The 13,583-nt window shown below is 40.3% G+C and overlaps 1 protein-coding gene across 4 annotated transcripts in view; it reads right to left on the reverse strand.

Moving 5' to 3' along the window:
• The window catches only part of asap1b (ArfGAP with SH3 domain, ankyrin repeat and PH domain 1b), a 117,354-nt gene that overhangs the window by 61,484 nt on the left and 42,287 nt on the right, over nucleotides 1-13,583 (reverse strand). For all 4 annotated transcript variants that reach the window (XM_088322726.1, XM_088322724.1, XM_088322725.1 and 1 more), the window contains exons 4-6: nucleotides 9,114-9,188; nucleotides 7,848-7,897; nucleotides 5,420-5,549 (exon numbers count right to left, since the gene is read on the reverse strand). In XM_088322726.1, the coding sequence (XP_088178852.1) occupies nucleotides 5,420-5,549; nucleotides 7,848-7,897; nucleotides 9,114-9,188 (255 nt within the window). The remainder of the gene's footprint in view (nucleotides 1-5,419; nucleotides 5,550-7,847; nucleotides 7,898-9,113; nucleotides 9,189-13,583) is intronic.

Below are 13,583 nucleotides of genomic sequence, written 5' to 3' on the forward strand. Positions count from 1 at the left end.
CCTTTTAGGCAATACATTGTCATTCAAAGTTCTGTATAAAAACATTCAGTGTCCAATAAGACAATAAAATCCCCTCCTTTATCACCGCCTAACAACCCGAAAGACGTAATACAGACACACACAATATTCAGAATACAGTAAAATCCAAACAAACAGTGATAGAAATAATATGTGATTATGGCAAGGCACAGAACAACCATGTGAGAAAAGGGACCTTAAGGGAGGGTTTTCCACACTGTTAGGGATTTAAGCCATAGAACCACACCCAACCAGTGTGGGAAATATAAAAATATAAATTAAAAACAACTGCAGAACTAAACATAAAAATGTGACGTAAAAGTGAAGTAAAAGATACAGTAAAAGATTAAAAGTTAAACAAATCAACTCTAAACAGAAAATGATCAGTTAAAAGCCATGTTAAATAACTGAGTCCTGAGCTTTCTCTTAAAAATATCAAGGGTCCCCGCAGACCTGATGTCCTCCGGCAGACTATTCATTATGTGCAAATCCCAGAATGCCTTTATTGTCAGCAAAGCTGAAGGCTTCTTGTATTCCATCTCTCTTGCAACACTGCAGATTTCTCCAAAGCAGCAAAGACCACGTTGAGGACCCTTTCCACGCTCGCGTATTCTTCACGAATTTTGTCCAATTTCTCGCCACATTTTCGTCTTTCGGCCAGCGAAAAAGACTAACAACGTGAGTGGTACCAATACTGAATCCATTCTCCATAAAAACTACCAAAACTTCACTTGAAAGACTCATAACCCTTTTCTACAATGAATACGTAAACCGATATGGTGACTGGCTTGCTAGGGTGCTGGTGTTCCTCCAATGACATCACAGCTCAGACAAGACATGCTGTCTTCAAAATGCGTTATCTTGGAACATAATTGCAATATACCGCTGAAATATCAAGTAGATTTTATGCACAAACCACGTACTAATTTGACTATTAGGTAGGTAGGTAGGTAGGTAGGTAGGTAGGTAGGTAGGTAGGTGGGTGGGTAAGTAGGTAGGTAGGTAGGTAGGTAGGTAGGTAGGTAGTTTAAATGAAATATTTTGAGATTACATTGTGAAAAATGTAGGAGTTTCTTACTCAAATCAGTTAACTTTTAAAAACATATTGTCTGTGATGCTTATGCACTGCCATGGCCCAAGGTAGGTAGGTAGGTAGGTAGGTAGCTAGTTTAAATAAAATATTTTGAGTTTCTTACTCAAATCAGTTAACTTTTAAAAACATGTAGGTAGGTAGTTTAAATGATATATTTTGAGATTACATTGTAAAAAATGTAGGAGTTTCTTACTCAAATCAGTTAACTTTTAAAAACATGTAGGTAGGTAGGTAGGTAGGTAGTTTAAATGATATATTTTGAGATTACATTGTAAAAAATGTAAGAGTTTCTTACTCAAATCAGTTAACTTTTAAAAACATATAGTCTGTGATGCTTATGCAAGTCAAGTCAAGTCAAGTCATTTTTATTTGTATAGCCCTAAATCACGAAGAGTCTCAAAGGGCTTCACAGATTGTTACACTATATTACACAAACTATTTTCAACCGACAAGAGGAGTAGGTTATTCGTATGCAATGGAGTAGAAGTGAGTTTTAAGTTTAGATTTAAACATTTCCACTGAGGTTGCAGATCGAATCTCAGGGGGAAGAGCATTCCACAGCACCGGTGCCCGGATGGAGAACGCTCTCGAACCAGCAGAAGACTTCTTTGCTCTCGGGATCATCAGAAGACCAGCACTCTCAGATCGTAGGCTTCGGCCCGGGACATAGTGGCAGATCAGATCAGATCTTATGCACTGCCATGGCCCAAGGTAGGTAGGTAGGTAGGTAGGTAGGTAGGTAGGTAGGTAGGTAGGTAGGTAGGTAGGTAGGTAGGTAGGTAGGTAGGTGGGTAGGTGGGTAGGTGGGTAGGTGGGTAGGTAGGTAGTTTAAATTAAATATTTTGAGATTACATTGTAAAAAATGTAGGAGTTTCTTACTCCAATCAGTTATTTTTTAAAAACATATTGTCTGTGATGTATATGCACTGCCATGCCCCAAAGTAGGTAGGTAGGTAGGTAGGTAGGTAGGTAGCTAGTTTAAATAAAATATTTTGAGATTACATTGTAAAAAATGTAGGAGTTTCTTACTCAAATCAGTTAATTTTTAAAAACATATTGTCTGTGATGTTTATGCACTGCCATGCCCCAAAGTAGGTAGGTAGGTAGGTAGGTAGGTAGGTAGGTAGGTAGGTAGGTAGGTAGGTAGTTTAAATTAAATATTTTGAGATTACATTGCAGACATGGGGACTTGAGACTTAGTGACTTGGACTCGAGTCGACTCGAGTCGCTGTTTTTATGACTTGTGACTTGACTTGGACTTGGCAATCTAAGACTCGGGACTTGACTTGTGACTTGACTTGCCCAAGAAAAAAATACTTGGGACTTACTTGGGACTTGAAGGTGAAGACTTGAGACTTACTTGAGACTTGCACATGTGTGACTTGGTCCCATGTCTGTTACATTGTAAAAAATGTAGGAGTTTCTTACTCCAATCAGTTATTTTTTAAAAACATATTGTCTGTGATGTATATGCACTGCCATGCCCCAAAGTAGGTAGGTAGGTAGGTTGGTAGGTGGGTAGGTAGGTCTGTAGTTAAATAGAATATTTTGAGATTACATTGTAAAAATGTATGAGTTTTTTACTCAAATCACTTAATTCTTAAAAATCTATTGTCTGTGTTGTTTATGCACTGCCATGCCCCAAACCAGTTTGCCAATCAAAGTGCTGGGAAGACGTACATCGACCAAAAAATTTATTCGAAAGCAGGCAAGGAACAAGTGGGCCAGGAGCATTGAATATTTGACAGGTCCAATGCCTGTGCCGATGCAGCTACTTGTGTGTTATGTAATTGCAGGCGAATAATTTCAAGTAAGGCGTGGGACCTGCCGCCCACCAGTTAGAGACAAAAGCTTCTTTTTGTACATCTTTTTTGGGATCGCACAGTTTGATCAGTGAGCTCCATTTGTGTTACACTGTCAATTTCTCACATATTTGTTAGGTGGGCCACAAAAGAACCAACAAGGTTCAAGTGTGATTGGAAAACTAGAAAACTCATCAGACATCATCTGGTGCAGGAAATTATCAGTATCCATCAATCATAACTGACGTTGGTCCAAATAAACCAAGTAAATGGCTCATATGATAATATAATAATAATATTAAATTAATTTGATTAATATTTAGAAATTTGTAAATTTGAACATTTTCTAAATCGCCTAGAGTAGAAATTTAAGTGTTGAATATGAATAAGGGTGGTAATTAACAATTAGTAACTAGTGAATTGCTGCATTTAAGTAAGTTAGCCAAAAGATATGGGTAACAGTTTTATTCCACGTGTTATGACTGTTAAGTTCTGTTAAAATGGACTAAATTAACTCATAAACAATTTAAATTTACTGTTGAGACACTTTATGATGAAAACCCACAGAAAGACTGTAAACATCCAGAAACGCCAGCCAAGCACACAGAGCAATGTGACTGGGTGCACACAGCGGCACTCTGCCCAAGGACGTCTGCACTCAAGGTAAATACGTCAGTATCCTCAATTGCAGATTTTTGGGGAAAGAAAACTGCTAGGATCTTGTTTTAAAACAATTATTTATTATCAAACAACAAAATTAAAGTAAAAATGAGCCTCAAGGATCTTAATTAATTGTGGGAGGAAGACAAATGTTTTTTTTTTGTCTGGAAAACAGGTTTGGTGGTTTTTCTCAAATTGGTCTTAAAATATAAGATATGGCTCTCTTCAAAAAAATTCAAAATATTTCATTATCATGACTCTTTGGGTTAAAACAGGTTCTCGACCCCTGTGTTAGACTAACATAAATATGAATGGGCTAGCACTTGCTATTTTAGTTAGCTAGCTGATAAGTTAACAAAAGGCGAATAATCAAGTGTGCCACAAATGGACAAATTGTTAGTTTCACTTGAAGACAGCATCTAAATATTCTGCTTTAAATCATGTTGCACAGCGAGATAGACCCAGCACAACTTTCACTTGTGGGACTTCGGAAGAGTGGAACTGTTTAAATCTAGGCTTGAATCACACTTCTATTATATAGCTTATGAATGACCTATATTTCATGTTGACAATATATGTGTATTATTCATTTATTGCATCATCCATTGCAGCCTGGTCAACCTGGAAGGGGGAATTCCCTTGTGGGGTCCCTTCTCAAGATTTTTTCATTTTCCTCAGGTTTTTGAGTTTTTCCTTGCCCTCATGTAGGTTTTAGATCAGGGGATGGTGTAATAATGGTCTGTAGTTTGCAATATTCTGTGGTCTGTGCAGCCCTTTGCGACTCCTTGTGATTAAGGCAGTCACAAATAACTATGACTTTACTTGTTTGATTATCATACTTTGCAAAAGGGTGCACATGACCAGATCTGTCATTAAATACAATATCTACACCCATGTGTTAGAATGAATGACCGAGCGATTTAACTTATTTATTTTGCTTGAAAAATGCACCAGATTGATGCGTTCCAACTTAAAATGTACACAATTTTCTCTCAGGGGAGCATACATCCGGCCCCCTCTAGACTGTCCACCCACCGGGGTCTGACTTCTTTGGAAAACACTGATCTCCATCTGCAGAATAAATGGTAAAGCCAAACGGTTCCTACATTTTTGCTTTCTGGGACTGGATTTCCCAAATCTAAACCTCAAAAATAAATTGCCAAACTGTTTGTTTTTTCTTTTTTACAACTATGAAAATGGTGTCATGATTGCCCATTGCCCTCACCTGTGCCCGCTCATTAAGCTCCAGCCGCTGCTCGTTTCCCGATTGGTTCCTCTCCTATTTGAACTCAATACTTCCAGTCACTCCTTGTCGGTCCGTCAACGAACCTCCGCACTTGCAAGGGAAGCATTTTGACTCTGGCTCCCGTTCTGTTCTCGACCCGTCCTGTATCCTGTATCCTGTACCTGGTATCGATCCCGTCTGTCCCGTATCCTGTATTCTGTATCGATCCCTGATCCAAGCCCTGTTATCCTGTATCCTGTATCAATCCCGTCTGTCCTGTCTAGTATCCTGCTCGTCTGCTCCTGGCTTCCTGTTTTCCTGCGCCTGAATTCTCTGCCCTGCTTCTTCTGCCCAGCGATAGCCGAATCACTGGCGTTGTGCTCCGCTTCCGTAAATAAAGCTTGGTGTGAAAACGTTACGCGTTTGGGTCTTTTGTCTGTTCGGGTTCTGACAAATGGTATTTGTTTTTAAAACAAATTGCACGTTGAGCCATGGACATTATCATAACTTTTACTGCACTGTTAATTAAACTTCCCTGTTAAACCTCTCTAACATAAAACAATGAAATATGCTACAGGGAAAAAGCCTCGACCTTTTTATGGTTTTTCTAACACAACCCACCTCACACATCTGGAGCTGGAAGAGGCGACGCTCCTTCTCCATTTCTTCGGCAATCTCGGCACCGGTGATCTCAGTGCGGATCATCCCGTGCTGCTTGGCGTGCTCACGCTTCTCCTTCTCGATTTTAGTACTGCACAGCAAAAAAAGATATCTATTACTCAAAAACATTTTGGGTAGAAATGGAGCAGTTTATGAAAAGGTGTATGAAAGCTGGAATCTCCATAAGTGTTGCACAGGATTCCCAGTTTAATTTGTGATCCATTGTTTTGGGGCTGTTATCAGTTTTATGTTTATTCTGCATTTTTTTAAATAACCTTTTAAATGAGACAGTCAGTAAATCAGTTGAATCAAGTTTTGGGACATTTTGGACATTTTTTGGGGCAATTCCTTCCTTTTGCTCCAATCATGCATCTCTAAAAGTTCTAAGGCATTCTTAATAAAAATAAATGACTTGACTGTCCAATCAGCGTTCTTGACCATCTAAAGAAAATAGCTGCAACTGTCTGAATACTGCAAACTGAATATTTTTGTTTTACAATACTTTGTTTTTATAAATCAGAAAAAGAAAAATCTATTATCACAAAGGAACGTCACTCTTTCAGAAATCTCACATTAGAAAAATATCAATGAAACAACCATTGTGACTGCCCATAAGCCGGCACATGAAGATGCAAATTGCTGTTGACTATCATGCAAAGGCTGAATGTCTTGGGAATCTTCTCCTCATTACCGTAAATTCCGGACTATAAGCTGCTACTTTTATCCCAAACGTTCAACCCTGCGGCTTATTCAGTGATGCGGCCAATTTATGTAATTTTTCTAACGGCCGCCAGTGGCGCTGAAGTACAAAAGGTAAGATTTAGACCGGTGGAATATATGCGCCGAAGAAGACTGCAACTTCTTGGCTTGTGCACAAATTAAATTAGCGTTAACATACCCTCATCATGCAAAATGCAAAATGAAAGGCACATAAAAAAATCCACCATCACCAACGGGTTCAGAAAAGCCGGTCTGCTGCGTGACGAAGAGAAGGGCACACCAGCGACAGTGACGGCGCAAGTGAGGCTGCGGGAGCGTGGGACGACGTCTATATGACACTGTTTCTTTCCGACTCTGAGGAAGACGATTTTGATGTCTTCAGTTCTAAGGAGGGAGATGAGGACGGTTTACCGTGATTTTTACAAGTACGGTATGTTATTTTAACAGACCCGTTTACTGAGTTGCGAGCGTGTTGCTAGCGTGTTGCTACCATTAACTCCCCTGTCACAGGCACCGTTTGGGATAAAAGTTATGTGGTGGGTGCGGCTTTTAATCAGGTGCGCTCTAAAATCCGGAATTTACGATATTTATATATGAAAAGGTAATGATAATAATAAAGAACCGCAGAGTATGCTCAAGTTAACTGTAATGAATCTACAGGTAAGACAGGGTGTCACACACCACAACACTGCCGCTGGGGCATACCATTGCACAAGGAGAGTTTCACACTTCTCTAATACTCAGAAGCCTTGCCTCAATGTTTGTCATTTACACCTGCTCAGTTTGAGCCAAAATGACATCAAACAAAATTTTAGACGATATTTAATCGAAAATCATTATACACGTGTGCGAGCTATACTCCCATAAATACGGTAGTTACTTTTCCATTACCTCGAAACTGACGAAAAGGGGATAAAGCTAAGAAACAGAGAGGCAGTGATAGCAGCTAAGGAAACACTGTACTTGCACTTAGGCATGTGCCTTCAGTAGCATCACGCAAGCTATAAAACACTGGTGTCAAACAGGTAGCCCGCAAAGGGATTGAATCCGGCCCGCGAGACAACACTCAGAGAAGCGCAAGAGAAAAACAAGCTGCAGGTTGAAATATGTCAACTTGATGTTGCCAAAGAAAGGTGCCTCGAACAAAGACACTGTACTTGTATTTATCTCTCTCTCTCTCTCTCTCTCTCTCTCTCTCTGTCTCTCTCCCTCTTTTCCACCCCGTTTCTTCCACTCTCTGTCTCTGTCTCTTTCACTCTGTGTCTCTCTTTTTCTCTTCCTTTGTTCCTCTTTGTCTCTTTCTCTCTCTGTGTCTTTTTAACTTCTTTTGCTCTAACTTCCTTTTTTCCTTTTCTCTTTTCTCCTTCTTCCTACCCTTCTTGCTTTCTTTTCTCTTTTCTCTCCTTCTGTCTTTCTATTTCTCTTTGGATTTCTTTCTTCCGCTCCCTTTCTTTCCCCCTCTCTCACGACTTCTCTTTTTATTGTTTCTCACGCTCTCTCCCTCTCTCTCTTTCTTTGTCCCGCCCTCTCTCCTTTTCCCTACCTCTTTCTCTTACTTCTTTATCTCTCTTTTTCTTTCTCTTTAATCTACTAGTCCGGCCCCCGGCAGAATGTTTGTTCTATCGTGTGGCCCCCGAGTTAAAATGAGCTCAAAAAGTAAAAGACTTACAATTTGGCCTCGTAGTCTTTCCAAGCCTTGTCGAAGGGCTTCTTTATGTCCTGCAAGACAAAAGCAGAGGACAGAACAATTATCACCACAGTACAAACAAGCACACTGCAACCAGATGACTTTGAGAACAGGGTACCGTATTTTCCGCACTATAAGGCGCACATAAAATCTGATTTTTTTTAAAAAAAGCTGAATGTGCGCCTTATAATCCGGTGCGCCTTATATATGGATCAATATTGAATTGCAAGGTCTCGCAACTAAGAGAAGCAGCCACCGACTCCATTTGAAGTGCGCTGTGCATAGTGGGAAATATCAAACAACGATTCTCTTTTATTTTATTTTTATTTTAAGGCGATCAGTCACGCAGTAGAACACGGAAATAGAGCAGCAGCAAGAGAGTTTAACATTAATGAATCGATGTTGCGGAAGTGGAGGAAGCATGAGGATGAGCTGTTTACGTTTTACATTTTACAGTTATTATATTATTGCTTTATTGTTATTGTTTTGCACTTGTTATTGTTTTTGCACATTACGAATGTCACTATATTGCAATTGCACTAACGTTTAATTTACCATAACAGTATCAGACGTTTTTTTGCGTGTTGACTAAATGGAGGAAAAGTAAAATGTAATGCCTTGCTGTTGTTCAAAGATGTTAAAGTTGGGTCACGAAAATGCTTTACCTCAGAGAAAATAATAAAACAGCTGTTTATTCATTTCGGGAGTGAATGGAGTTGTGGAAAGCTTGTTTGTTATCTATTAATAAAGTTTGACTGACCTATCTGACTGTTTTGTTGACATTCCCTTTAGCGCGGCACCATCTAATGTTTGCATAACGTAACTACATCCTCTACTGTAGCCAAGTCAAGTCAAATTTATTTATACAGCCCTTAATCACAAAAATGTCTCGAAGGACTGCACAGGATTACAATTTCAAAATTGCACAATTACCTGATCTTAAACCAGCATGCACTTATAGCGCCTTATAATGCGGTGCGCCTTATGTATGGAAAAAGTTTTAAAATATATCATTCAATGAAGCTGCGCCTTATAACACGGTGCGCCTTATAGTGCGGAAAATACGGTATGTGTTTTTGCAGACTTTCGGCCCTCCAACAAGGGTCCGAGCTAGCTGGTGTGAACATGCATAGAGGTTGAAAGAAAGGGTGAGCGTCGGGACATGCTGACACAGCAAAACTTTTCTTCTGCTGAGCAGCTGCAGAGTCACACCCAAGAGAAAAGTGATGCCAGCGATAGACACCTTACCCCTTTGACGCCTTTCAAATCTCCCTTCAGCAGGGAGTCCAGGGTGAAGATCACATTGTGGCTCAGGCCCTGGAGCTGAGGACGAAACACATGAGATGCTCACAATGGCGCTTGGGCGGCAAAATCAATTCAGCGCCAGGTTTGTTTGTGTATTTTTAGTCCGGCACAGCACAAAAACCACGTCAACAGATAATTAACAAAACAAAATACCTGACCCCATTATCTCTACAGTACAATAATACAATACATAATCCCAAATGGAGTAGGCAAAGGCAAAAGCTTTTAAACAATTACCTCTATACGGTAAAATCCGGACTATTAAGCGCAACTGAATATAAGCCGCACGCACCACATTTTGCGGACATTATTGTTTTTGTCCTCACACAAGCCGCACCTGTATATAAGCCGCACGTGCCAACATTTAAACATGTAACACAGTCACAAGTTTATCCCAAACCTGACTTTAGGTGCCGCGATTGTAGCTGCAAATATAGTACACAATCCATCCACTAAATCGGCAACATGAACGGAAAATGATACCGGTAGTTAGAATTTAATGCAAACCTTTAAAGTCCAGGTCCCGTTGAAAGTAATCCAACGAAAAAAATGTATATTTCCAAAGTTAAGGGTGGTAAAAATATATATCCACTATTGTCCGCTGCAACAACAAAGAGATTTTAACTCAGCTTTACCCCACTTCCCGTCAGCCCGCGTTTGCTCCGCCCCTTCTTTTTGATTTGCTCATAGAAAACATATCACAAAAAGTCTCTGAAATAAATACATTAAAAAAATATACAGTTGCAAATACATATTATACATGGTTACACATATTTACAAAGAAAGACGGTACACCGAGAGAGTTTTCAAAGCTTTAATAATAATAATATAACTTTCATCCCAAACCGTGCCTGTGAAAGGTACCACCACGCTACTTCTAACACACTCGCAACGCACAAAGCGTAGCTGTTAAAAAAAGCCGTACTGCAATTGCGAAATTCGCGGTAAACCGTCCTCGTCTTTCTCCTCATAACTGTCGCCATCAAGGGCGTCTTCCTCATAATCGAAACGAACCTCTGTCCTCTGTCATACGGACAATTCGAACATAAACTAAGTAGCGGCTTATAGTCTGGAATTTACGGTAACTATTTTTCTCGCAGGCAAGATCAAAATCAAAGCAAGACCATCAAAGGATATGACCATCGTCTTTCAAATACAGTCAGATAAGTTACCTTAGATGTGAAAAAAGCCCACAAAGCTGACTCAGGACTGTTTAAGTGATTCTTATTATTTTTTTCAGAATCAGACTTCATAGTAGTTGTCAACAACATTGTATAGTAAACAAGCATCATAGGCGCCGCCGCAAGGGGCAGCCTTTCCAGCAGCTCCGTGTTATTTCGCTCTTTTTGTGATTTATTGTTTTAATTGTCTGCTTCTATCTGCGGTATTTCTCATCCCATTTGTCAACTACACTTTGTATTACTTTCTATCCTATCTTTATGGGTTTTAACGCACAAAAATGCGTTTATTCCAGGAATCAACTCCTTGCCCTGAAGAATTCTCGTGCCGGCGTGATGAGGGGGGCCTATCGTGGATGCAGAGCCGGAGCTAAGGTGAAGGCTAAGCGGCTAGCGGCGTTATAAGTCTTCGGTACCGTCCGTAATTATGGTAAATGTGAACTCTCTACCAAATAAGACCGACGAACTGGCTGTGCTGGTGAAAAACATCAAAGCGTACAGGGAATGCAGTTTGATGTGTTTTACGGAAACGTGGCTCACGTCTAGCATCCCGGAGGCTAACGTGGAGCTACCCAGAGCTACCCGGCTTCAGCGCTGTTAGGGCAGACAGAGACACAAAACCCTGCGGGAAGCGGAGAGGAGGTGGACTCCCTATCTACGTGAACACGAGGTGGTGTAACCCTGGGCACAAAGATTTCCATCTGCTGCAGGGACGTCGAACTTTTGGACTAGCGTGTGACATCATCCACTCCGCTGTTGCTAAACTACAACACAGCACCCCGAGGCCATCCTGTTAATCTGTTAATAAATAACAAAAGGATACTGCTGGAAGTGTGAATTTCCCTAGGGGGATGAATAAAGTATCTATCTATCTATCTTAATCCCCTCCCAAAAAATGTAATTTTAGATAAAAGTCACACTTCTAAATGATGAGTCAGGTGAAAAAGAAGCTTGCAGATGCAGATGATGAGTCGGCAAAAGCAAAGATGAGAGGTTCTCAGCAGCTCTCTAAAAAGCACGCTCTTTTACGGCACTTACACTCACAAACATATACACGCAGAGTGATCATCGAGTACGTAAACAACATCTAATGGGTTCTTAAGAGCCCTGCTTTTAAAAAGAAAAAGAAAAAACTCAATGTTGGTCGATACTCTCTCAAGACTGCCGTCAAACCTTTTTGGTTTAGAAAAGAATTCAGGTTGTAATAATCTTAGTACCCTGACAAATAGCACCCCGAGTTGCATAGATTGCTAGGGTCCTTTATATCTGTGAGCAGCTAGCGTTATATTTATTTAATTTGCGCAATATGAATGCACATTATAAAACGCACAGAATTTTACAAACGCCTCGGGATGGCAAAAGTATCCTTATTCTAAAGTAGACATGCTAAAAAAATGACTCCATAACACCCCCGTAGTATCTACCCAAATTGGTTAACATCCATCCATCCATTCATTGTCTGCACCGCTTATCCTCAGTAGGGTTGCGGGGGTGCTGGAGCTCATTTCAGCCATCTTTGGGCAGTGGGCAGGGGACACCCTCAACAGGTTCCCAGCCAGTCCCAGGGAACACAGAGACAGACAACTCACTCATTCACACCCAGGGTCATTTTGGACTGGCCAATTAACCTGACTTGCATGTTTTTGGAATGTGGGAGGAAATTGAGTGCCCGGAGGAGCAAGCACAGGGAGAACATGCAAACTCCACACAGGAAGGTTTGATCCCATGACCTCAGAACTGTTAAGATTAAAAAAATGTATAGGAAGTGAGGACTGAATTTTTTAAAATGGCCAATGTTGGCCCTTTTTTTGGACAATTGCTTGGATTATTCTATTACCTCCCCCTCTCTCATAAACAATTAATTTCATTGATTTCAAACTTTGGCTGGACAGTCTCAAAAAGACTCTAGGACAAAAATCGTTACTTTAACTTTATTTTTGCTCAGGCACAAGACAAAATGTGTAATAACCTAAAGGTATGATTTCCCCCCCAAAATACTAAACTAAACAGGTATGTTAACTGCCATGACCAAAAAACAGGGGTGTAAAACGTATGGCCTACTAAAGGATTTTATACATTTGACTATAAAATATTTTATACGATTGAATACAAGTTACATTTATTGAGTGCAATGAAGATTTTCACTGAGTGGGCTTCAGGTCACGCTGTTCAAAATGCGGAATGTTTTGGCTGGGCAACTTTGATACCAGGACCCTGACGAAGGACGGCAGGCATTGTTTTGATAAACGCTCTGCGTTTTGAGTTTTTCCAGATATCGAGGCGAGGGGGTGGACCACACGTGAGGGCTTCCCTGGCACGCCCATGGGAGGAGATTACATTAGCAGACCTGTCCTAAAGGGTGTGGATATCAAAGAACAGCAACATGATTGGCTGATAGTAACAATGATGCAATCAGTGCACTTCCTAAGACCCGAACACTTGCAAGGAATGCATTCATATTTTCTCTTTGATATTTAGTATAATTGTGACATAATGAGTGTAAAAACAAAGAATTATATTTTAACATGAGATAGTCTCTGAGAAAAATGGCGTCGACATATGAGGAAACCAGGTCGTAGGATAATCAAAATAATGAACAACAGTGAGGTATAATAGTCAAAATAACAAAGTGGCATCCTATGCAATCTCCGTTGCATGTGTCCAATAGTAAAAACGGAATAAACTTATAAGCAACCCTAAGAGCAGCACGACAAAAAAATTAAGCATTATGCCAAACAATGAACTGCAGTTCTAAACATGTCCACTGGATGTCACCATGCCAGGCCCCACTCTTCAAATTAACCACCCACGACAGCCGAGCAAGTCAGGTGTTTGAATTAAAGCCAATGCAAATCGTTTATTCGGGTTCTTAAGTCCCCGGCGAGTGTGACGTGAGCAAGAACCCAAAACCCCATCGATTCTGTATACCGTAAAATCCGGACTATAGAGCGCACCTGATTATAAGCCGCACGCACCACATTTTACAGGCATTATTGGTTTTGTCCTTACACAAGCCGCACCTGTATATAAGCCGCATGCGCCCACATTAAAACATGTAGCAAAGTCAAAAGCTTATCCCAAATTTGACTAGGTGCTGCGATTGTAACTATAACTATAGTATACAATCCAAACACCACAATCGGCAACATGCACGGAAAATGATACTTGTAATTAGAATTTAATGCAGACCTTTAAAGTCCAGGTCCCGTTGAAAGTAATCCAATGAAAAAAATGT

Source organism: Urocampus carinirostris, chromosome 18 (genome assembly GCF_059441175.1).
Source record: "Urocampus carinirostris isolate Australia breed hairy pipefish chromosome 18, RoL_Ucar_1.0, whole genome shotgun sequence".
NCBI lineage: Eukaryota > Metazoa > Chordata > Actinopteri > Syngnathiformes > Syngnathidae > Urocampus > Urocampus carinirostris.